A 24,553-nucleotide genomic window follows, 5' to 3' on the forward strand; every position below is an offset into this window, starting at 1 on the left:
CTCCTGCTGAGTCAGCCGTGATGTCGGCAGTTTTTCATGTTAGTGTCCCCGCAGACGTCTGTCCTCTCTGTGTCCCCGCAGACGTCTTTCCTCTCTGTGTCCCCCCGACGTCTGTCCTCTCTGTGTCCCCGCCGACGTCTGTCCTCTCTGTGTCCCCGCCGACGTCTGTCCTCTCTGTGTCCCCCCGACGTCTGTCCTCTCTGTGTCCCCCCGACGTCTGTCCTCTCTGTGTCCCCCCGACGTCTGTCCTCTCTGTGTCCCCCCGACGTCTGTCCTCTCTGTGTCCCCCCGACGTCTGTCCTCTCTGTGACCCCCAGACGTCTGTCCTCTCTGTGACCCCCAGACGTCTGTCCTCTGTGTCCTCCCAGACGTCTGTCCTCTCTGTGACCCCCAGACGTCTGTCCTCTGTGTCCTCCCAGACGTCTGTCCTCTCTGTGACCCCGCCGACGTCTGTCCTCTCTGTGTCCCCCCGACGTCTGTCCTCTCTGTGTCCCCCCGACGTCTGTCCTCTCTGTGTCCCCCAGACGTCTGTCCTCTCTGTGACCCCCAGACGTCTGTCCTCTCTGTGACCCCGCAGACATCTGTCCTCTCGGTGTCCCCGCAGACATCTGTCCTCTCGGTGTCCCCGCAGACATCTGTCCTCTCGGTGTCCCCGCAGACATCTGTCCTCTCGGTGTCCCCGCAGACGTCTGTCCTCTCGGTGTCCCCCAGGCGTCTGTCCTCTCGGTGTCCCCCAGACGTCTGTCCTCTCTGTGACCCCGCCGACGTCTGTCCTCTCTGTGTCCCCCCGACGTCTGTCCTCTCTGTGTCCCCCCGACGTCTGTCCTCTCTGTGTCCCCCCGACGTCTGTCCTCTCTGTGACCCCCAGACGTCTGTCCTCTCTGTGACCCCCAGACGTCTGTCCTCTCTGTGACCCCCAGACGTCTGTCCTCTGTGTCCTCCCAGACGTCTGTCCTCTCTGTGACCCCCAGACGTCTGTCCTCTCGGTGTCCCCCCAGACGTCTGTCCTCTCGGTGTCCCCGCAGACGTCTGTCCTCTCTGTGTCCCCGCAGACGTCTGTCCTCTCTGTGTCCCCCAGACATCTGTCCTCTCGGTGTCCCCGCAGACATCTGTCCTCTCGGTGTCCCCCAGGCGTCTGTCCTCTCCGTGTCCCCCAGACGTCTGTCCTCTCGGTGTCCCCGCAGACGTCTGTCCTCTCGGTGTCCCCCCAGACGTCTGTCCTCTCTGTGTCCCCCCAGACGTCTGTCCTCTCTGTGTCCCCCAGGCGTCTGTCCTCTCGGTGTCCCCCAGACGTCTGTCCTCTCGGTGTCCCCCAGACGTCTGTCCTCTCTGTGTCCCCCCAGACGTCTGTCCTGTCGGTGTCCCCCAGTCGTCTGTCCTCTCTGTGACCCCCAGACGTCTGTCCTGTCGGTGTCCCCCAGACGTCTGTCCTCTCTGTGACCCCCCAGACGTCTGTCCTGTCGGTGTCCCCCAGACGTCTGTCCTCTCTGTGACCCCCCAGACGTCTGTCCTCTCGGTGTCCCCCAGACGTCTGTCCTGTCGGTGTCCCCCAGACGTCTGTCCTGTCGGTGTCCCCCAGACGTCTGTCCTCTCTGTGACCCCCCAGACGTCTGTCCTGTCGGTGTCCCCCAGACGTCTGTCCTCTCTGTGTCCCCCAGACGTCTGTCCTCTCTGTGTCCCCCAGACGTCTGTCCTCTCTGTGACCCCCAGACGTCTGTCCTGTCGGTGTCCCCCAGACATCTGTCCTGTCGGTGTCCCCCAGACGTCTGTCCTCTCTGTGACCCGTCCTCGTACCCCTGCAGTCCTGAACCGGCTTGTTGCAGCTGACAGAAATGAGGCAGAGGAGCAGGGAGAAGAGGAGGTCAGCTGGAGGACAGCAGCAGGAATGCTTCCAGCTCATCCCAGTTTACACTGGTCTGGGATGGGGGGGGGCGAGGGGGGGGGGGAGGGGGGGAGTCAGAGTAATGGACGTGGACTTCCAGTTGAGCCTGCAGGAGCAGCCATCTTCTCACGTCGCTTTGATGCATCAGCCTTTAAAGAGCTGACGTGATGCAGCGTTAACATGAACATTCCTGCTGCCTCGGGCGCCACGGCGACAGATTCCACCGCTCAGATCAGTAAATCAGACGCCGTCCTGCATACGTGGCGCGCAGACATGAGGTGCCAGATGTTAGAAAACACTTAGGATGAACAGCAGCAGAAGATCATAAATCATGACATATTGTCAGAGTCGTTAAACGGAGAAGTGCAGCAGTGGGGAGGCGTCCTCAGGTTCACTTCAGGAGGTTCAGAAAGACAGAGTCACTCTGCTGAAGTCCTGTTGGACGGGACGGACTGGATCCACCCTGAAGGGTCCTGTACTCCACACTGAGACCCGGACGGGAACTTGGGCTGCATGGTCAACGCGGTGGAGGCTGATTTATAGATGAAACCTGAAGGTGACATGCTGGGTTCCTGGTGGGACACCATCCATAACACGATGAGGAGAATCGTGGCTCCTATCCTCATCTGCGTGGACCCGTAGACGCCATGGGGGGGTTTTAGTCGTACAGGAACAAGGGGTCCTCTCTGCAGCAGAGGTGTAGCAGGGTCCAGTTCAGCGTGTCCAGCAGCGGGGCGCTGCGGGGGTTTAACAAATCCAGGTTTTATTCTTCACCAGAACAGTTTGGTGTGAACAGCATGACGAGGACGGCTGCTTGGATACAGGTTGCCATGGAAACAGAACATTTACCACTCAGGTCATGGTCCCAACAGCACCGCTGGGCAGCAAAGGCTCCAGTAACTCACGCAGTAAACAGTAAAGCAGGACATCAGGACTCTGGTGCAGTAAAGCAGGACATCAGGACTCTGGTGCAGTAAAGCAGGACATCAGGACTCTGGTGCAGTAAAGCAGGACATCAGGACTCTGGTGCAGTAAAGCAGGACATCAGGACTCTGGTGCAGTAAAGCAGGACATCAGGACTCTGGTGCAGTAAAGCAGGACATCAGGACTCTGGTGCAGTAAAGCAGGACATCAGGACTCTGGTGCAGTAAAGCAGGACATCAGGACTCTGGTGCAGTAAAGCAGGACATCAGGACTCTGGTGCAGTAAAGCAGGACATCAGGACTCTGGTGCAGTAAAGCAGGACATCAGGACTCTGGTGCAGTAAAGCAGGACATCAGGACTCTGGTACAGTAAAGCAGGACATCAGGACTCTGGTGCAGTAAAGCAGGACATCAGGACTCTGGTGCAGTAAAGCAGGACATCAGGACTCTGGTACAGTAAAGCAGGACATCAGGACTCTGGTGCAGTAAAGCAGGACATCAGGACTCTGGTGCAGTAAAGCAGGACATCAGGACTCTGGTGCAGTAAAGCAGGACATCAGGACTCTGGTGCAGTAAAGCAGGACATCAGGACTCTGGTGCAGTAAAGCAGGACATCAGGACTCTGGTGCAGTAAAGCAGGACATCAGGACTCTGGTGCAGTAAAGCAGGACATCAGGACTCTGGTGCAGTAAAGCAGGACATCAGGACTCTGGTGCAGTAAAGCAGGACATCAGGACTCTGGTGCAGTAAAGCAGGACATCAGGACCCTGGTGCAGTAAAGCAGGACATCAGGACTCTGGTGCAGTAAAGCAGGACATCAGGACCCTGGTGCAGTAAAGCAGGACATCAGGACTCTGGTGCAGTAAAGCAGGACATCAGGACTCTGGTGCAGTAAAGCAGGACATCAGGACTCTGGTGCAGTAAAGCAGGACATCAGGACTCTGGTGCAGTAAAGCAGGACATCAGGACTCTGGTGCAGTAAAGCAGGACATCAGGACTCTGGTGCAGTAAAGCAGGACATCAGGACTCTGGTGCAGTAAAGCAGGACATCAGGACTCTGGTGCAGTAAAGCAGGACATCAGGACTCTGGTGCAGTAAAGCAGGACATCAGGACTCTGGTGCAGTAAAGCAGGACATCAGGACTCTGGTGCAGTAAAGCAGGACATCAGGACCCTGGTGCAGTAAAGCAGGACATCAGGACTCTGGTGCAGTAAAGCAGGACATCAGGACTCTGGTACAGTAAAGCAGGACATCAGGACTCTGGTGCAGTAAAGCAGGACATCAGGACTCTGGTACAGTAAAGCAGGACATCAGGACTCTGGTGCAGTAAAGCAGGACATCAGGACTCTGGTGCAGTAAAGCAGGACATCAGGACTCTGGTACAGTAAAGCAGGACATCAGGACTCTGGTGCAGTAAAGCAGGACATCAGGACTCTGGTGCAGTAAAGCAGGACATCAGGACTCTGGTGCAGTAAAGCAGGACATCAGGACTCTGGTGCAGTAAAGCAGGACATCAGGACTCTGGTGCAGTAAAGCAGGACATCAGGACTCTGGTGCAGTAAAGCAGGACATCAGGACTCTGGTGCAGTAAAGCAGGACATCAGGACTCTGGTGCAGTAAAGCAGGACATCAGGACTCTGGTGCAGTAAAGCAGGACATCAGGACTCTGGTGCAGTAAAGCAGGACATCAGGACTCTGGTGCAGTAAAGCAGGACATCAGGACTCTGGTGCAGTAAAGCAGGACATCAGGACTCTGGTGCAGTAAAGCAGGACATCAGGACTCTGGTGCAGTAAAGCAGGACATCAGGACTCTGGTGCAGTAAAGCAGGACATCAGGACTCTGGTGCAGTAAAGCAGGACATCAGGACTCTGGTGCAGTAAAGCAGGACATCAGGACTCTGGTGCAGTAAAGCAGGACATCAGGACTCTGGTGCAGTAAAGCAGGACATCAGGACTCTGGTGCAGTAAAGCAGGACATCAGGACTCTGGTGCAGTAAAGCAGGACATCAGGACTCTGGTGCAGTAAAGCAGGACATCAGGACTCTGGTGCAGTAAAGCAGGACATCAGGACTCTGGTGCAGTAAAGCAGGACATCAGGACTCTGGTGCAGTAAAGCAGGACATCAGGACTCTGGTGCAGTAAAGCAGGACATCAGGACTCTGGTGCAGTAAAGCAGGACATCAGGACTCTGGTACAGTAAAGCAGGACATCAGGACTCTGGTGCAGTAAAGCAGGACATCAGGACTCTGGTGCAGTAAAGCAGGACATCAGGACTCTGGTGCAGTAAAGCAGGACATCAGGACTCTGGTGCAGTAAAGCAGGACATCAGGACTCTGGTGCAGTAAAGCAGGACATCAGGACTCTGGTGCAGTAAAGCAGGACATCAGGACTCTGGTGCAGTAAAGCAGGACATCAGGACTCTGGTGCAGTAAAGCAGGACATCAGGACTCTGGTGCAGTAAAGCAGGACATCAGGACTCTGGTACAGTAAAGCAGGACATCAGGACTCTGGTGCAGTAAAGCAGGACATCAGGACTCTGGTACAGTAAAGCAGGACATCAGGACTCTGGTGCAGTAAAGCAGGACATCAGGACTCTGGTGCAGTAAAGCAGGACATCAGGACTCTGGTGCAGTAAAGCAGGACATCAGGACTCTGGTGCAGTAAAGCAGGACATCAGGACTCTGGTGCAGTAAAGCAGGACATCAGGACTCTGGTGCAGTAAAGCAGGACACACCAGAGTCATGCTGTCTGACCCGACAGAGGTGTAGCTCTACAGCTGCGTTATTCCAGACATTCCCACACGGATCCTGAACGTGTCTGATGCACCACATGCCTACTGACGGCTGGACCGTCTAAACGAGCAACGTCTTCGTCCTGCGCCGGTAGAACATTTGAAACTTATTGGAAAAGCTCTTTCAGCCCATGTCATGGATCCAGTCACAGCTACTTTGTGTTTACTCCTGCGTCATGATACGGCAGGTGTGTGAGTGTGTGTCGGGCTGACGTGGATCAGACGTGACAGGAATGCGAGCACAACAAAGTTTGATTGGCAGCCTTGGGCCTGGGTCTGCTTGCTGTCCTCAGAACGCTGCCACTCCTCCAACGCGCCTGTTTGCGAGGCCTCGTGGTGTGTACATGTCGGCTCTGACATGTCTGCGTGTGTGTTCTCATTCTTGGCCATCCGTTTGATTCTGTCAGGTCAATTAACTGTTTGGCTTTCGGTCTGCCATCCTTTTGTGTCTTTTCTCTCTAAACACAAGTGTGTGTCTGTTGGTGTGCACATCTATCTGTCCTCAATGAGCCGAGCATGACAAAGAAGCTCTGAGGGCATGTCCTTACACTCCTCTGGGACGGGAAAGTTCATCTGTCAGAGCGGGAGCTCTCCTGCTTGCTGCCAGACGTCGTTCCCGCTCAGCCTCCTTCATAAATTAGAAACAAAGTTTCTGAACTCGTTGTGTTGAGGTCGGCTTTGATTGGTGAGCTTCATGTTTTCTTCCGGGTTAACATCCTCAGAGACCACCGTTCTGATGTTTCTGATCCCAGGGGGAGGGGGGGGGGATCGATTGTCCAGTCACACTGATGCTTCGCTTCCTTTTGCTTCAAGATGTTAAAGTAGAACCAGACCAAACCATGACACTCCCACCTCCGTGCTTCACAGCTGATATGAGGATCTGACTGTTTCATACTGGGATCATCAAGATGGTGTTGGTAATCCCAGATTATATGTTGGGCTGAGACAGAATGTGGTTTTCCCCCCCATCGTCTCAGGCCACAATGTGGTTTTCACCCCCATCGTCTCAGGCCACAATGTGGTTTTCACCCCCATCGTCTCAGGCCACAATGTGGTTTTCACCCCCATCGTCTCAGACCACAATGTGGTTTTCACCCCCATCGTCTCAGACCACAATGTGGTTTTCACCCCCATCGTCTCAGGCCACAATGTGGTTTTCACCCCCATCGTCTCAGGCCACAATGTGGTTTTCACCCCCATCGTCTCAGACCACAATGTGGTTTTCACCCCCATCGTCTCAGACCACAATGTGGTTTTCACCCCCATCGTCTCAGACCTGAATGTGGTTTTCACCCCCATCGTCTCAGACCACAATGTGGTTTCCCCCCCATCGTCTCAGACCACAATGTGGTTTCCCCCCCATCGTCTCAGACCACAATGTGGTTTCCCCCCCATCGTCTCAGACCACAATGTGGTTTTCACCCCCATCGTCTCAGACCACAATGTGGTTTCCCCCCCATCGTCTCAGACCACAATGTGGTTTTCACCCCCATCGTCTCAGTCCTGAATGTGGTTTTCACCCCCATCGTCTCAGTCCTGAATGTGGTTTTCTCCCCCATCGTCTCAGACCACAATGTGGTTTTCACCCCCATCGTCTCAGTCCTGAATGTGGTTTTCACCCCCATCGTCTCAGACCACAATGTGGTTTTCACCCCCATCGTCTCAGACCTGAATGTGGTTTTCACCCCCATCGTCTCAGTCCTGAATGTGGTTTTCACCCCCATCGTCTCAGACCACAATGTGGTTTTCACCCCCATCGTCTCAGACCACAATGTGGTTTTCACCCCCATCGTCTCAGACCACAATGTGGTTTTCACCCCCATCGTCTCAGACCTGAATGTGGTTTTCACCCCCATCGTCTCAGTCCTGAATGTGGTTTTCACCCCCATCGTCTCAGTCCTGAATGTGGTTTTCACCCCCATCGTCTCAGTCCTGAATGTGGTTTTCACCCCCATCGTCTCAGACCACAATGTGGTTTTCACCCCCATCGTCTCAGACCACAATGTGGTTTTCACCCCCATCGTCTCAGACCTGAATGTGGTTTTCACCCCCATCGTCTCAGACCACAATGTGGTTTCCCCCCCATCGTCTCAGACCACAATGTGGTTTTCCCCCCCATCGTCTCAGACCACAATGTGGTTTTCACCCCCATCGTCTCAGACCACAATGTGGTTTTCACCCCCATCGTCTCAGACCTGAATGTGGTTTTCACCCCCATCGTCTCAGACCACAATGTGGTTTCCCCCCCATCGTCTCAGACCACAATGTGGTTTTCACCCCCATCGTCTCAGACCACAATGTGGTTTTCACCCCCATCGTCTCAGACCACAATGTGGTTTCCCCCCCATCGTCTCAGACCACAATGTGGTTTTCACCCCCATCGTCTCAGTCCTGAATGTGGTTTTCACCCCCATCGTCTCAGTCCTGAATGTGGTTTTCTCCCCCATCGTCTCAGACCACAATGTGGTTTTCACCCCCATCGTCTCAGTCCTGAATGTGGTTTTCACCCCCATCGTCTCAGTCCTGAATGTGGTTTTCACCCCCATCGTCTCAGTCCTGAATGTGGTTTTCTCCCCCATCGTCTCAGACCTGAATGTGGTTTTCACCCCCATCGTCTCAGTCCTGAATGTGGTTTTCTCCCCCATCGTCTCAGACCACAATGTGGTTTTCACCCCCATCGTCTCAGACCTGAATGTGGTTTTCACCCCCATCGTCTCAGTCCTGAATGTGGTTTTCACCCCCATCGTCTCAGACCTGAATGTGGTTTTCACCCCCATCGTCTCAGTCCTGAATGTGGTTTTCACCCCCATCGTCTCAGACCACAATGTGGTTTTCACCCCCATCGTCTCAGACCACAATGTGGTTTTCACCCCCATCGTCTCAGACCACAATGTGGTTTTCACCCCCATCGTCTCAGACCTGAATGTGGTTTTCACCCCCATCGTCTCAGTCCTGAATGTGGTTTTCACCCCCATCGTCTCAGTCCTGAATGTGGTTTTCACCCCCATCGTCTCAGTCCTGAATGTGGTTTTCACCCCCATCGTCTCAGACCTGAATGTGGTTTTCACCCCCATCGTCTCAGACCACATTGTGGTTTTCACCCCCATCGTCTCAGACCACAATGTGGTTTTCACCCCCATCGTCTCAGACCTGAATGTGGTTTTCACCCCCATCGTCTCAGTCCTGAATGTGGTTTTCACCCCCATCGTCTCAGACCTGAATGTGGTTTTCACCCCCATCGTCTCAGTCCTGAATGTGGTTTTCACCCCCATCGTCTCAGACCACAATGTGGTTTTCACCCCCATCGTCTCAGACCACAATGTGGTTTTCACCCCCATCGTCTCAGACCACAATGTGGTTTTCACCCCCATCGTCTCAGACCTGAATGTGGTTTTCACCCCCATCGTCTCAGACCACAATGTGGTTTCCCCCCCCATCGTCTCAGACCACAATGTGGTTTTCACCCCCATCGTCTCAGACCTGAATGTGGTTTTCACCCCCATCGTCTCAGTCCTGAATGTGGTTTTCACCCCCATCGTCTCAGTCCTGAATGTGGTTTTCCCCCCCATCGTCTCAGACCACAATGTGGTTTTCACCCCCATCGTCTCAGTCCTGAATGTGGTTTTCCCCCCCATCGTCTCAGACCACAATGTGGTTTTCACCCCCATCGTCTCAGTCCTGAATGTGGTTTTCACCCCCATCGTCTCAGTCCTGAATGTGGTTTTCACCCCCATCGTCTCAGACCACAATGTGGTTTTCACCCCCATCGTCTCAGACCACAATGTGGTTTTCACCCCCATCGTCTCAGTCCTGAATGTGGTTTTCACCCCCATCGTCTCAGTCCTGAATGTGGTTTTCACCCCCATCGTCTCAGACCACAATGTGGTTTTCACCCCCATCGTCTCAGACCACAATGTGGTTTTCACCCCCATCGTCTCAGTCCTGAATGTGGTTTTCACCCCCATCGTCTCAGACCACAATGTGGTTTTCACCCCCATCGTCTCAGACCACAATGTGGTTTTCACCCCCATCGTCTCAGACCACAATGTGGTTTTCACCCCCATCGTCTCAGACCACAATGTGGTTTTCACCCCCATCGTCTCAGACCACAATGTGGTTTTCACCCCCATCGTCTCAGACCTGAAACCTTTGACATGCTTTGCTTGCACCTGTAGCATATAAACTTGTTCCGTCGTCGTTTCCTGGTTGTTGCTGGTAAAATTCCTGACAGCTTTAGATTAATTTAAAAAATTTTTAAATGATAGTAACAAAACGCACGTCTGGATTTTTTTCTGAATTTCTGCTTTATTTGTAAAGCTCCACTTGACAACATTGACATCTGAGGACACTTTACAGACACACCAGTTTCAGCCAGTTCAGGACGACCAGTTGCCTGGTTGTGGTGGAGAGGACAGGAGAGAGAGACCAGCATGATGCAGCTTTTATCCAGGAAGACCTGCAGGAAGAGGAGAAACATGATAATGATGCTGTCTTGTGTTTCTGTATGGAAGATGAGGAGCAGAGAGATGAAGAGCTCAGTGCATCATGGGACGTCCCTCAGCCTGGCAGCATCGCTAAGGGATGACTAGACTCCCTCCAACTATAAGACTCATAAAAAAAAAACGAAGGCTTTAAGCTTAATCTTTAGGGTAGAGAGAAGGTCAGACTGGGATTCAGTTCCATGAGAGGCTGATGGCCGAAGGTTGTTCCTCTCATCGTACTGGAACCACCAGTAGACCTGCAGTCTGAGAGCCAGTGCTGTTTGGAACTATGAGATCTTTGACATACAATGGATCTATTGTATATCAAATACTATTACTTATTTAATTAAATAATCAGTCATACAATCAAAATTCCCAAAGATTTAAAACAGTGTGTTTTAATGAAATAAAGACAAAATCTAATCATTAAATTTTCACTGTATAAACAGAGACATTGTATGATTTGATGGAAAATATGAGCTGACAGCCCATCAGAGATGCAGGCTGATAACAAGCTGGATGCTCCCTCTCCTCTTTAGTCTGCAGGACACGCCGTCCATGCTGTCCACAAACTATTCCACATCTTCATCCAGGTTTCCACTCAGAACATTTTAAATGAGCTTTGGTCCAGAGAAGACGGCGTGTTTCTGGACTGTTGATGGTTGATTGTTGACAAACATTTTCTGACATCATTCCACAAAGTTTGGACGTGTTTAGTCTCAGACTGAAGAAGTTCTGTCCGTCTGAGAGACTCTGCCTCTCTAAAATGCTCTTTTTCTACCTAGTCAGTTACTGACCTGCTGATAATTAACCTGTCTGGTTGTCAGACGCTTCTCCAGTTATTTGTTTACATTCATGCTCTTTACTTTCCAGTCTTTTTATGAAGCCTTTGTTTCCACCGATGTGTTGCTGCCATTAGATTCAATATGAGCTCATATTTCTATTAAAATATTTTCACTAATAATTATTATTGTTAGGGTCCGATCCATACAAAACTAATAAGTTGTGAATAATAATAATAATAATAATAATAATATGGACTAATATAGGGCTGGGCGATATATCGAATATACCGGAGATATCGTGGCTAGTCCCCTGTGCGATATAAAAAATGTCTATATTCGTCATATTGGAGTATCCTGTTGTCACGCAGGTGTTTTTAGCTGTGGGGGGGGGGTTTCCTCCCTCCTCCTCGACTCTGCACCGCTTTGCACAGAGAGTTAAAGCAAGCGCACCTCGTTACGTACATAACGTGAGCTACGTGCTACGTCATGAGAGGCAGCGTGGAGACACTTTCTCGCTAAATCTGGCGACTTCTTGTGAAAAGCGACACACCTAGCGACTTTTACAGGAGTTATTGGAGACTTTCATGGTGTTTTGGCGACTGACTTTAAAGCGCATATTGTAAAGTTATTGTCAGAAGGAGAGTCTCTCCCCGTCCTAAAGCACTCAGTCGCTCCGGCTGCAGCTGCAGCCAGTCAGAGGAGCAGAGAGGACACCTGCACGACTCCACCTACAGTCACAATGAACAGCCAAATCCGCCACTGATCCCGCTCTGGATTACAGAGTGAGTAAATTACAACGTTTTTCACGTCACGCAAAAATAATTCATTCTATTTGATTACATTCACAGCCTCTGTCATTTACTCACCTCATCCACTGTGTGTGTGACACAAGCATATTTATCTGGCTCCTCATGTCTCTAGAAAGTACAGAAAGGAGTGGGAATCAAACCCTGAATTAAAAGCTGGCTGAAGCCGTTTATTGGAGACGATACGAGGACATTCTGCCTGGATTATAAGACTGATTTCTACGCTAAACTCTGCGATTAAAAACATACACGACAACTCAAAAACGTATCCATAAAGCAAAGCCTTATAATAGTTCATCATTTGTCCCCCCTAGAGCACCTATTTTCATACGTTGCATTTATTACATCATGCAAAGGCACTTTATTTTGTTTTAAAATGACATGTTTCTGCCACTGCTTTAACTGTTCAATAAATACGGTTTTGATCAGTTTGCTTCGTTACAATTTCATCCTTTTGGCATGAATGTTTAAAATCAGCATATCTTAATACAGTATGAACAATTATGCTTTAATGGAGACACAAAATCATCTTTCTGATGTGATTGTATGCACCAAAGCATTCATTCAAGGCTGAGGTAAATATGCAGATATATATCGTATATCGTGGCATGCCATAAAAATATCGGGATATTACTGAAAGGTCATATCGCCCAGCCCTAGACTAATGTATTAGTCCCCCCCCCCCCCCCCCCCCCCGGATGATGGCAGCACAGAAAGCAAAGTTTCTTATCCTCCTCTTGTCATTTCGTGGCTCATAGTTACTTTTCTGTGTGATGCTTTTGAATCCCAAAGATTTGCTTCAGCCGTGTTTTTGACCCTGCCAATGGAGTGTTTTCTGAGACGGGCATGGTGTACCCCACCACGGCCCCTCTGCATCTCATATATGAGAGCGTTTGTGACTTTGGGTTGCAACCTGTCTGTTCGGCTCACTGTCAGCCTGTGTGTACGCTGCTGGGAGAGGGTTGCCATCAGTGCAACCCCCCATCTCTCCCCTCCTTACTTCCCTCCCCCCTGTTTATCCATCTCTTCTCCTTTTCCTGACATTCCTCTCTTTTCTGCCACGCATCCTGCAAATCCTCTCACGTCCCAGCCCTACCTGTATGTCCATCCTCCCCAGCAGCAGTGAATCAGCTGGAGGCGTGGGTTGCCTCTTCCGTTCAGCCCGGACCTCTCAAACAGGAGCTGAAGGGTGACAACAGGAGACGACAGGGTGGGGAGGCGCTAGCTGGCAGAGACCCAGGACCTGAACCAGACAGGCAGTGAAACGTCAGCACACCAAACCCAGACTTCCCGTCTGTGATTGCATTTCTGTGTGTGTGTTGTGTATGAGTGTGACTGGGGTCCCCAGTGTTGGTAGCTCACAGCCAGCTGAGGCTGCAGTGGAGACAGACAGAGGCTCTAAGCTCCACATCCAGCTGGAGGTTAACTGGAGTGGGACTGGGAGATCTGCTTTTCTGAGGAAACTTGGCAGGTGAGAGGAAACTTTCAGTGTTTTTACAGCGTGTTGTGGAGGCGAGGCATGTTTGGTGTGACTGGAGTTCGCCTAGCAGGATGTAATCAGTGATTATTGAGCATGTTGTGCTCAGGGGGGCGGGTATCAGCAGCATGCCTGGAGCTGCAGGCCTCACTGTGTCAGCTGTGACGATGAGGATGGAGGATGGAGGGAGCGACCGCTGAAAGGATTTTAAAAACGCTGCGTTCGTGTCAACGCAGCAGGAGGATCCAGAAAGCTTTTCTTTTTATTAAAGTGAAGCATCAGGAGGATGTACAGCTGTGTTGTTATGGATACGGTAGTGATGGACAGCTGCACTGTCTGACCGCTTCCAGAACTTCATACTCAGTTAAAATTCATATAACACTCAGACCTTACAGCGAGGCTCTAGCTCTTCCTATCCTCTGCAGAGGAGCTCGAGGTGCATACAGAGGCAAGCAGCGATCCTACCGCACCGCATAGCAGCACGAGGAACTCTGCTGCAAGACTCTACCAAGCATCCAAACACACTTAGACTCCAGCCAGTTTTATAGGAATGTAGGAAGCATTAGAACACCACTGTCCACTTTCTAGCTTCTGATCATTCCTCCACACACACAAGGCGTCACATCGAGGTTGTCGTATGAAACCGATTCGTCATGAAAAATTTCATTCCAGCTCGACAAAAATCTGCCAATGTGTCTTCCTCGTTTGAAACCAATCGTTAAGTTTCCATGGAGACGAAGGTCCTGATAGTTTCCATGGAGATGAAGAGCCTGATAGTTTCCATGGAGATGAAGGTCCTGATAGTTTCCATGGAGACGAAGGTCCTGATAGTTTCCATGGAGATGAAGGGCCTGATAGTTTCCATGGAGATGAAGGTCCTGATAGTTTCCATGGAGATGAAGGGCCTGACAGTTTCCATGGAGATGAAGGGCCTGATAGTTTCCATGGAGACGAAGGTCCTGATAGTTTCCATGGAGATGAAGGTCCTGATAGTTTCCATGGAGATGAAGAGCCTGATAGTTTCCATGGAGATGAAGAGCCTGATAGTTTCCATGGAGATGAAGGTCCTGATAGTTTCCATGGAGATGAAGGTCCTGACAGTTTCAATGGAGATGAAGAGCCTGATAGTTTACATGGAGATGAAGGTCCTGATAGTTTACATGGAGATGAAGGTCCTGACAGTTTCCATGGAGATGAAGGGCCTGATAGTTTCCATGGAGGTGAAGGGCCTGATAGTTTCCATGGAGACGAAGGTCCTGATAGTTTCCATGGAGATGAAGGTCCTGACAGTTTCCATGGAGATGAAGGTCCTGGCAGTTTCAATGGAGATGAAGGTCCTGATAGTTTCCATGGAGACGAAGATCCTGATAGTTTCCATGGAGACGAAGGACCTGATAGTTTCCATGGAGATGAAGAGCCTGATAGTTTCCATGGAGATGAAGGTCCTGATAGTTTCCATGGAGATGAAGGTCCTGACAGTTTCCATGGAGATGAAGGGCCTGATAGTTTCCATGGAGGTGAAGGGCCTGATAGTTTCCATGGAGACGAAGGTCCTGATAGTTTCCATGGAGATGAAGGTCCTGATAGTTTCCATGGAGATGAAGGTCCTGACAGTTTCAATGGAGATGAAGGTCCTGATAGTTTCCATGGAGACGAAGATCCTGATAGTTTCCATGGAGACGAAGGACCTGATAGTTTCCATGGAGATGAAGAGCCTGATAGTTTCCATGGAGATGAAGGTCCTGATAGTTTCCATGGAGATGAAGGAGCTACTAATTGCCATGGAGATGAAGGGCCTGATAGTTTCCATGGAGATGAAGAGCCTGATAGTTTCCATGGAGATGAAGGTCCTGGTAGTTTCCATGGAGATGAAGGAGCTACTAATTGCCATGGAGATGAAGAGCTATCATCATCATCATGAATTTTCCTTTCTTCTTCCACACAGTTCCTCATCAGACACGACTCATTCAGAGGTTAATTGAGGTGTTATCTTCTGGTTTTCCTTTAGGAGGTAACATTTACATGTTCCACTGTGTTCCAGCTGAGTTTACTGTGGTAAAGGAACACACGTGTTGATTCTGACACGTCTGTAGTTATCTTACATGACTCGGCGTTCTGTAGAGAGCAGGAATATACCTGCAGCCCTCGTGTTGTCATGATTTTGGGTTTGTTATCTCAGACATGAAGTGGAGAAAAGTGTGTGTGAACCAGAGGTAGAAGTGTGATTTCCATCCTGCTGGGAACGCTGGGAGGAGGGTTTCCACCTGGCAGGTACAGAGGACTCGCTTCAGATGATGCTGACAGGTTGCGTTTATTCGTGACCAATGTGTCGTTAATACCTGCTGGAAATGTGGACGATGTGATTCTGATCCTCGGCAGGCTGTTGATGGCGATGCGTCCACAACCAAATAAACCCATTTTCTCCTTTTAATGCTTTTTCTCTTTCTGTCTCTCTTTGTTGTGCCTCTCCCTCTCTAAACTGCCTGAACCCACCACCATCTCCACCTCTCCTCCTGCCAGCCTCCATGGCGGCTTATTCTGATCCGCTGGGCTCTGGCAGCGGCGCTGCCCCACTGATGGACTCTGGCCTGGTGGGATCGTTTCCAGGTATCCTCTACTTTGATCTGAGGGACAATCATCACTTCATTAACTGAAATTTCCCGTCTGACATAAAGTATTTTTTCACTGATGCGACTGGCAGCATCATCACGTTTCCTTCATCTATGTCAGGTTTTTCTCTTCTGGAGGAAATGAAGACGATTAAGATGTTTAGTTGTGATTAAATACGTGATTAATCGCAGGGTTAGGGCCAACGTTCTAAAGCTTGCACACTTTCCCTGACTTTACACACGTTGATTCTGACACGGCTGTAGGAATCTCACGTGTCTCAGCAACATGAAACTTATATGCTCCTAGTTTTTAAGGTACTTCAGTCATTTGTGTCGTTTGGGACATAAAGTCCTGATTTGTTCTGACTTGATGTTTCGGTGCATCGTCTTCAGAAATTATTCTTGTAACATCTTGGAGAAACTGATCCTTTTTATTGATGGTTATTTGTTGCACACATGCTGGAAGCAGTGTGTGGTGAAGCTCTGGACTGCACCTGCACGATGGCGCCCGTCTGAAGCCATGCTTTCTGTGCAGTAAAAGAGTGGCAGACTATTTGCAGGAAGAGCCAGCTGCTGTTCCTGTAGGTAGTACTTGTTTATCTGCTTGCAGACAGGTATACACACGTACGAACCGGTGCATGATGGCGCCAGATCACATCCCAGCATCCAGGTCTGCTGATCAGTCTCCGTCCTATCAAAGCATGGCTTCGCTCTTGAGGCTGTGGTGGAAGGTTTGTGGTGAGGCTTGTTATCTGCTGGCATAGCTGAGGCTGTTGCTGCTCAGCATCTCCTGCTGGCACACTAACACACACACACACACACTTGCAGCGCACGTTACGAGCTCAGCTCCTCGCCGTGCACAGACCTGCACTCGGTGCTGCCTGGATGAGACCCGTTGTGTCCAGGACAACGAGTTACTGCCTCATCACACACGTCCCACTCTTGTGGATAAATAAGGGAACACTAGATTGACCAGTTGGGTCACAGGAGCACGGTGGAGGGTTCACATGTGTGTTATATGTTTTAGATGGTTTTGCTAATCGTCTCCTACAAAATGGTTGCAGAAAATGAATAAATAGTGTAAAACTCTTACGTTTAGTGGTTTCTGACAGACGTAGCTGTTCAGCCCACCGTCGTTATGATGCCTGTAATATTAGGTTCATCCCCCCCTGATGTTCGTCTCGCTCTGCAGCACCAACCTGGCGGTCTGAAGTTATGAGTAATGGCAGAACAACACATTTTATTGATAAACTGACATTAAAAAGTAACATTTTTACAGTCAAACAGCGACTTTCCGTAAAAAACGAGACTGGTTTTGTGTTGGAAGGAGAATAAACCTCACTGTGGGAATCATTTGAAAGTTGTGGCTGCAGTAGCTGCAGCGGACCACTAAATGGCACCGCTATGGTCTGTCTGAGGATTTTAGGATTAAAATGTTTCTTTAAACCATCAAACAGAAGGGTCAAAGCTTCACGAAGCTTCACAAGGCATCTCCTGCCCATCTGTAGCCGATTGGCTCCCGCCAACAGGCCTTCGGTTCCGGGAGGATTTCAGCAACTCTCTGACTTCGATCAGACCTTTAATGAAACTAGTTCCTGCAGCCTCACAAACCTCGGTTTGTCTCGGTTATTCTCCATCTTCCGTCTCTGTGCTGGCGTTTGCTGAACTGCATCATCACCTGACACACACGCATGTCTTCCATCTCTACCTTATGTCCATGCATGCTGACAGAATAACTTTCCTGTTTAATTTTTTCAGGACTCACATCTCCGTCTGTCTGCCGTGTTTTCCAGGTTTCTCCCAGCCTGGAGGGATGGCCGTGAACATGGAGGTGGGAGCTGCCCCCCTTCACACAGAGAGGCCCCCAAGTATTGCCGTTCCCCAGCATCCCACACCTCCAGCGGGGTCAGATGTCCCCATGCTGCATGACCTTCAGGCTCCTTGCAGCCCCACACATCCATCAGCAGGTAAGACCTCCATGGTCATCTCTGGTATCTGCGCCGCTCTGAAACATCCACATCGTTGAAGGTTACAGCTGCCGTAGCAGCACCTGTCTTTGTCCTTTCACAGACTGAAGTTTACGCAGATCCTAGCAGACAGTCTGAAGTTTACGCAGGTCCTAACAGTCTGAAGTTTACACAGGTCCTAGCAGACAGACTGAGGTTTACACAGGTCCTAGCAGACAGTCTGAAGTTTACACAGATCCCAGCAGACAGTCTGAAGTTTACACAGGTCCTAACAGTCTGAAGTTTACGCAGGTCCTAACAGTCTGAAGTTTGCACAGGTCCTAGCAGACAGACTGAAGTTTACACAGGTCCTAGCAGTCTGAAGTTTACACAGGTCCTAGCAGACAGACTGAAGTTTACACAGGTCCTAGCAGACAGTCTGAAGTTTACACAGGTCCTAACAGACTGAAGTTTACGCAGGTCCTAACAGTCTGAAGTTTGCACAGGTCCGAGCAGACAGACTGAGGTTTACACAGGTCCTAGCAGACAGTCTGAAGTTTACACAGGTCCTAGCAGACAGTCTGAAGTTTACACAGGTCCTAACAGTCTGAAGTTTACACAGGTCCTAGCAGACAGACTGAAGTTTACACAGGTCCTAGCAGACAGTCTGAAGTTTACACAGGTCCTAGCAGACAGACTGAAGTTTACACAGGTCCTAGCAGACAGTCTGAAGTTTACACAGGTCCTAGCAGACAGTCTGAAGTTTACACAGGTCCTAGCAGACAGACTGAAGTTTACACAGGTCCTAGCAGACAGTCTGAAGTTTACACAGGTCCTAGCAGACAGACTGAAGTTTACACAGGTCCTAGCAGACAGTCTGAAGTTTACACAGGTCCTAGCAGACAGACTGAAGTTTACACAGGTCCTAGCTGACAGTCTGAAGTTTACGCAGGTCCTAACAGTCTGAAGTTTACACAGGTCCTAGCAGACAGTCTGAAGTTTACGCAGGTCCTAACAGTCTGAAGTTTACACAAGTCCTAGCAGACAGACTGAGGTTTACGCAGGTCCTAACAGTCTGAAGTTTACACAGGTCCTAGCAGACAGTCTGAAGTTTACACAGGTCCTAACAGTCTGAAGTTTACACAGGTCCTAGCAGACAGACTGAAGTTTACACAGGTCCTAGCAGACAGTCTGAAGTTTACACAGGTCCTAGCAGACAGACTGAAGTTTACACAGGTCCTAGCAGACAGTCTGAAGTTTACACAGGTCCTAGCAGACAGTCTGAAGTTTACACAGGTCCTAGCAGACAGACTGAAGTTTACACAGGTCCTAGCAGACAGTCTGAAGTTTACACAGGTCCTAGCAGACAGACTGAAGTTTACACAGGTCCTAGCAGACAGTCTGAAGTTTACACAGGTCCTAGCAGACAGACTGAAGTTTACACAGGTCCTAGCTGACAGTCTGAAGTTTACGCAGGTCCTAACAGTCTGAAGTTTACACAGGTCCTAGCAGACAGTCTGAAGTTTACGCAGGTCCTAACAGTCTGAAGTTTACACAAGTCCTAGCAGACAGACTGAGGTTTACGCAGGTCCTAACAGTCTGAAGTTTACACAGGTCCTAGCAGACAGTCTGAAGTTTACACAGGTCCTAACAGTCTGAAGTTTACACAGGTCCTAGCAGACAGTCTGAAGTTTACACAGGTCCTAGCAGACAGTCTGAAGTTTACACAGGTCCTAGCAGACAGTCTGAAGTTTACACAGGTCCTAGCAGGCAGTCTGAAGTTTACGCAGGTCCTAACAGTCTGAAGTTTACACAGGTCCTAGCAGACAGACTGGAGTTTACACAGGTCCTAGCAGACAGACTGAGGTTTACACAGGTCCTAGCAGACAGTCTGAGGTTTACACAGGTCCTAGCAGACAGTCTGAGACCACATTTAGCCCCATTCTCTGAAAGCAGACATGTCAGAGTGTAAATGCTTCTTTGCAAGAGAGGACCCATGAACCACGTCAGGCAGACTGGTTTTATGACTCTCTGAGCTCTAGACTTTATTCAGCTTATTTTTGCACAAACTAAAGCCAGTTTCTAGCCTCCATGTCCTGAATCACAATATTCATGACAAACCTGACGTAAACACGGAGATGAAGAACCTGCAACCTCTACCTCTATAATCTGTCACCTCATTCTGAGTATCGTATGGCCTCGTGCAGCTCAGGATGTGGGTTTGGATCGAAATCCAGATCCGACGCAGTCCATTTCTTTTCCTAATGAGGCTGTTAATGATGAACTGGCTGAAGTGATGAGCCCATAAAGTTCCCTGAGACAACGACTGAGTCTGGGCTTACACCTTATGACCACCAGTTTGTTTTGGACAAGCTTCACCATGAACATTATTACTGGTGGGAAAAATGCAAATCAGGATGTAGTCTGTCTCATTAGGTCCATTCAGTACCACGAGCGTAACTCCTGCCTCCACGCAATGCTGTGGACAAAAATAATGGTGGAACGAGCACAGACCTTCTGCAGGATGCAGAGGAGACATCCAGGCTTAAATCTTAAAGACGTGGATGATGCTGCCATCTACGGAGTAAAACTTCATCAGAAGATTCATCCAGAGATTAACGAGGAATTTCTAGCTGCACAGGACCCCGAGGAGAAGACTGGAGGCACTGCAGGGAGTCAGGAGGACTTCCATCTGGAGGATTTATTCCCTGTTAACACGCTGCAGTAGACTAATAAGCTATGATGTTTGGTTAGCGTTGCAGAATAAAGTAAAACTTTAAAGAATCAAAATATTTTATTATGTTCAGACTCAGAGAATATGCCGTCAGATTCCAAAGGGCTCATGTTCTCCATAAACTGGCCAGTGTTGACATCCGATGTGTGTAGATGTTCTGTTGGGAAGGAAACATGAGAGGAAACTTGGATTTGGGATGAGAAAGTAACTCCAGAACATGAAGATACTCTCGCAGACATGCTGCCTAACGAGCTGCTCTGATAGGCTGATGAGATGCCCTGCTCTCCGTCTTACATCTGACAGGATGTGGCATCATTAACCTGAAATCTGGCTCTACAGTGAGCTCCTGGCCTGATGTGCACTCCACTTCCCCCTGTGTCGGTGTGGAGCTAAAGTCCAGACAAACTGGGCCAAAGCTGAGAGCGAGGCGCGCCTCGGTGGACAATCTCGTTACCGCTCGTCTACATAGTTCCTCCTCCTCTTTACCCTCCATCTTCCTGCCTTTTATCATTTCCCCGAAATGTCGTTATAATTATTCTCATTATTCTTTTATTAATGGTATACCTTCCAAGTTGACATTATGTCTGTTTTTGGTCAAGTAGTTTGTAAAATAAATTACCCACAAAAATGCAACTTTTTTTTTTTTTTTTTTCCCCCCCTAATTACATATTTTCATCCTTGTGCAACTTATACTGTGGAGTGGCTTATAGTCCGTAAAATACGGTATTTCCAAATCTTATCATCTCATTTTCTTCCCAGTAGGACATAAACATCATGTCAGATGTGGAAACTGAGACATTTTATTATCTGATGGAAACTCTGATGAAGGAAAACATCTGTAGAAAGTAGGGCTGGGCGATTCGTCAGATTTTTATCTCAATTACGGTCTGGGTTTTCAACAATCATAGAAATAAAAGGGTGTGATTATTTTTCTCTCTGCAGTTTCCTCTCCTGCTGTCTTCAGCTGCTAATCGAGCGTCTCTGGCGTTGCAGCGCTGTGCTGTAAACTCCTCCCACAGCCACTTTGCTTTCATTCAGACACTGTTGCCAACTTGGCGACTTTCTCGCTAAATCTGGCGACTTTTTTTGTTTAAAGCGACTAGCGACAAATCTAGCAGCTTTTACTGGAGTTATTAGAGACTTTTCTGGTGTTTTGGCGACTGACTTGAAGGCACATATTGTTCTGCAGTTACTGTAAGGAAGGAGCAGCGGGAGCCTCTCCCGTCCTAAAGCACTCCCAGGCGGCCAGTCTCAGTCGGCTCCGGCTGCAGGTCAATGTAGAATAACTGCAGTAGGTTGTGGAAGTTCACCTAAACATACTTTATACCATTGTCAGTGACAACTGGCTGCATTATTTTCCTATACGTAGTTCGGCGAGTTAAATACAGTAATATCCCTCCGTTACGGGCCGTTACCATAGCAACGTGTTAATCAGCTGGTTCATATCAGCTGTCTTTTACACAGGTGAATGAGAGAAACGCCACAACAGGCACCAACGACCTTACAGCCACAGCTCCGGCTGGCCGCCTCAGCAATAGAGGCACGGAACACAGCCCATTCTGACTCAATGTCCCCCGCCTCACTCGGGACATGGTTGAAGCTCTGCTGATGGTGGGAGTTGAAGCTCGCTCTGACGGGGGACTCAGCCAGACGTTCCCAGCAGACCCTCAAAACACATTTGGGCCTGCCAGATCTGACCGGCCTCCTCCCCCACCACCTGAGCCGACTCACCACCAGGTGGGGATCAGTTGACAGCTCTGCCCCCCTCTTCACCCGAGTGTCCAAGGCATGTGGCCGCAGGTCCGACGATACGACAACAAAATCGATCATCGAACTGCGGCCCAGGGAATCCTGATGCCAGGTGTACATTTGGACACTCTTATGTTGGAACATGGTGTTCGTTATGGACAATCCATGACGAGCACAGAAGTCCAATAACAAAACACCATTTGGGTACCAATCACTCCTCTCCAGGTCTCACTGTCGTTGCCCAAGTGAGCATTGAAATCCCCCAGCAGAACAGGACTCGTTTGTGGACACCAGCAGTGAGGGATGCCGTCAAGCTGAAGAAGGAGTTCTATCGGGCCTTCTTGGCCTGTGGAGGCAGCTGATGGGTACTGACAGGCTAAGCGGCATGCGGCTTCGGCTGTCGTCAAGGCAAAAACTCGGGCATTGGAGGAGTTCGGCGAGGCCATGGAGAAAGACTTCCGGATGGCTTCAAGGCAATTCTGGTCCACCATCCGGCGGCTCAGGAGGGTGAAGCAGTCCTCCGCCAACACTGTGTACAGTGGAGATGGGGAGCTGCTGACCTCAACTCAGGACGTTGTGGGTCGAAGACCTCCTCAGTCCTACCAACACGTCTTCCGATGAGGAAGCAGAGCTGGGGGACTTAGGGGTGGACTCCCCTATCTCTAGGACTGAAGTCGTTGAGGTGGTCAAAAAACTCCTTGGCGGCAAGGTCCCGGGGGTGGATGAGATCGGCCCGATTGGGCTGTCCTGGCTGACACGCCTCTGCAGCATCGCGTGGACATCAGGGACAGTGCCGCTGGACTGGCAGACTGGGGTGGTGGTCCCCCTCTTTAAGAAGGGGGACCGGAGGGTGTGTTCCAATTACAGGGGAATCACACTCCTCAGCCTCCCTGGTAAGGTCTATTCAGGGGCCCTGGAGAGGAGGGTCCGCCGGATAGTCGAATCCCGGATTGAGGAGGAGCAGTGTGGTTTTCGTCCTGGTCGCGGAACAGTGGACCAGCTCTATACCCTCTTTGGGGTACTGGAGGAGGCATGGGAGTTTGCCCAACCAGTCTACATGTGCTTTGTGGACCTGGAGAAGGCCTTTGACCGTGTCCCACGGGGGCTCCTGTGGGGGGGTACTCCGAGAGTATGGGGTACCGGACCCCCTTGTGCGAGCTGTCCGGTCCCTGTACGACAGGTGTCAGAGCTTGGTTCGCATTGCCGGTAGTAAGTTGGATTTGTTTCCGGTGAGGGTTGGACTCCGCCAAGGCTGCCCTTTATCACCAATTCTGTTCATAACTTATATGGATAGAATTTCTAGGCGCAGCCGAGGTGTTGAGGGGATCCGACTTGGTGGCCTCAGGACTGTGTCCCTGCTTTTTGCGGATGACGTGGTCCTGTTGGCTTCATCTGGTCGTGATCTCCAGCTCTCACTTGAGCGATTCGCAGCCGAGTGTGAAGCGGCTGGGATGAGAATCAGCACCTCCAAATCTGAGACCATGGTCCTCAGCCGGAATAGGGTGGATTGCCCTCTCCGGGTCGGGAGTCAGGTCCTGCCTCAAGTGGAGGAGTTTAAATATCTCGGCGTCTTGTTCACGAGTGAGGGAAGGATGGAGCTTGATATCGACAGACGGATCGGTCTGCGCCGGTCTGTTGTGGTGAAGAAGGAGCTGAGCCAGAAGGCGAAGCTCTCGATTTACCAGTCGATCTACGTTCCTACCCTCACCTATGGTCATGAGCTGTGGGTCGTGACCGAAAGAAGGAGATCTCGTATACAGGCGGCTGAAATGGGTTTCCTCCGCAGGGTGGCCGGGCTCTCCCTTAGAGATAGGGTGAGGAGCTCGGTCATCCGGGAGGAGATCAGAGTAGAGCCGCTGCTCCTCCACATCGAGAGGAACCAGTTGAGGTGGCTCGGGTATCTGATCAGGATGCCTCCTGGACCTCCCTGGTGAGGTGTTCCAGGCACGTCCCTCTGGGAGGAGACCCCGGGGAAGACCCAGGACACGCTGGAGGGATTATATCTCTCGGCTGGCCTGGGAATGCCTCGGGATCCCCCCTGCAGAGTTGGCAAATGTGGCTGGGGAGAGGGATGTCTGGGCTTCTTCCTTCTGGGTCATTTGGTCCCCCGCAGCGTTGGCTCGGGGGACCAAATGCCCCCGAGCCAACGCCAACGCCCCCCCCCCCCCCCCCCCCCCCCCGCGGACTCCATCTGAAGGCTTCTGAAATGGTGTGAAGTGTTTTTCCATGAAGCGTCTGAGTAATTCATGCTAAAGGCTAATGTTCTGTGCTGCCTGCTCTGAAGTGTCTCTGTTGTGTCTCTAGTCAGACACCTCCATTTGCACACATCCACCATCTTCCCATACTTGAAACTCTTCTTCTCCCCCCATA

General features: G+C 50.3%; 1 protein-coding gene across 8 annotated transcripts in view; it reads left to right on the forward strand.

Annotated features, from left to right (window-relative positions):
* The window catches only part of LOC306771154 (uncharacterized protein), a 148,388-nt gene that overhangs the window by 58,746 nt on the left and 65,089 nt on the right, over nt 1-24,553 (forward strand). For 7 of the 8 annotated variants that reach the window (XM_079260237.1, XM_079260236.1, XM_079260238.1 and 4 more), the window contains exons 4-5: nt 15,666-15,752; nt 17,548-17,721. In XM_079260237.1, coding sequence (XP_079116363.1) covers nt 15,666-15,752; nt 17,548-17,721 — 261 coding nt within the window. The remainder of the gene's footprint in view (nt 1-15,665; nt 15,753-17,547; nt 17,722-24,553) is intronic. The other variant, XM_079260242.1, reaches the window with a different exon arrangement.

The sequence above is a fragment of the Telmatherina bonti genome (assembly GCF_933228915.1).
Source record: "Telmatherina bonti genome assembly, chromosome: 20".
Taxonomy (NCBI): Eukaryota; Metazoa; Chordata; class Actinopteri; order Atheriniformes; family Telmatherinidae; genus Telmatherina; species Telmatherina bonti.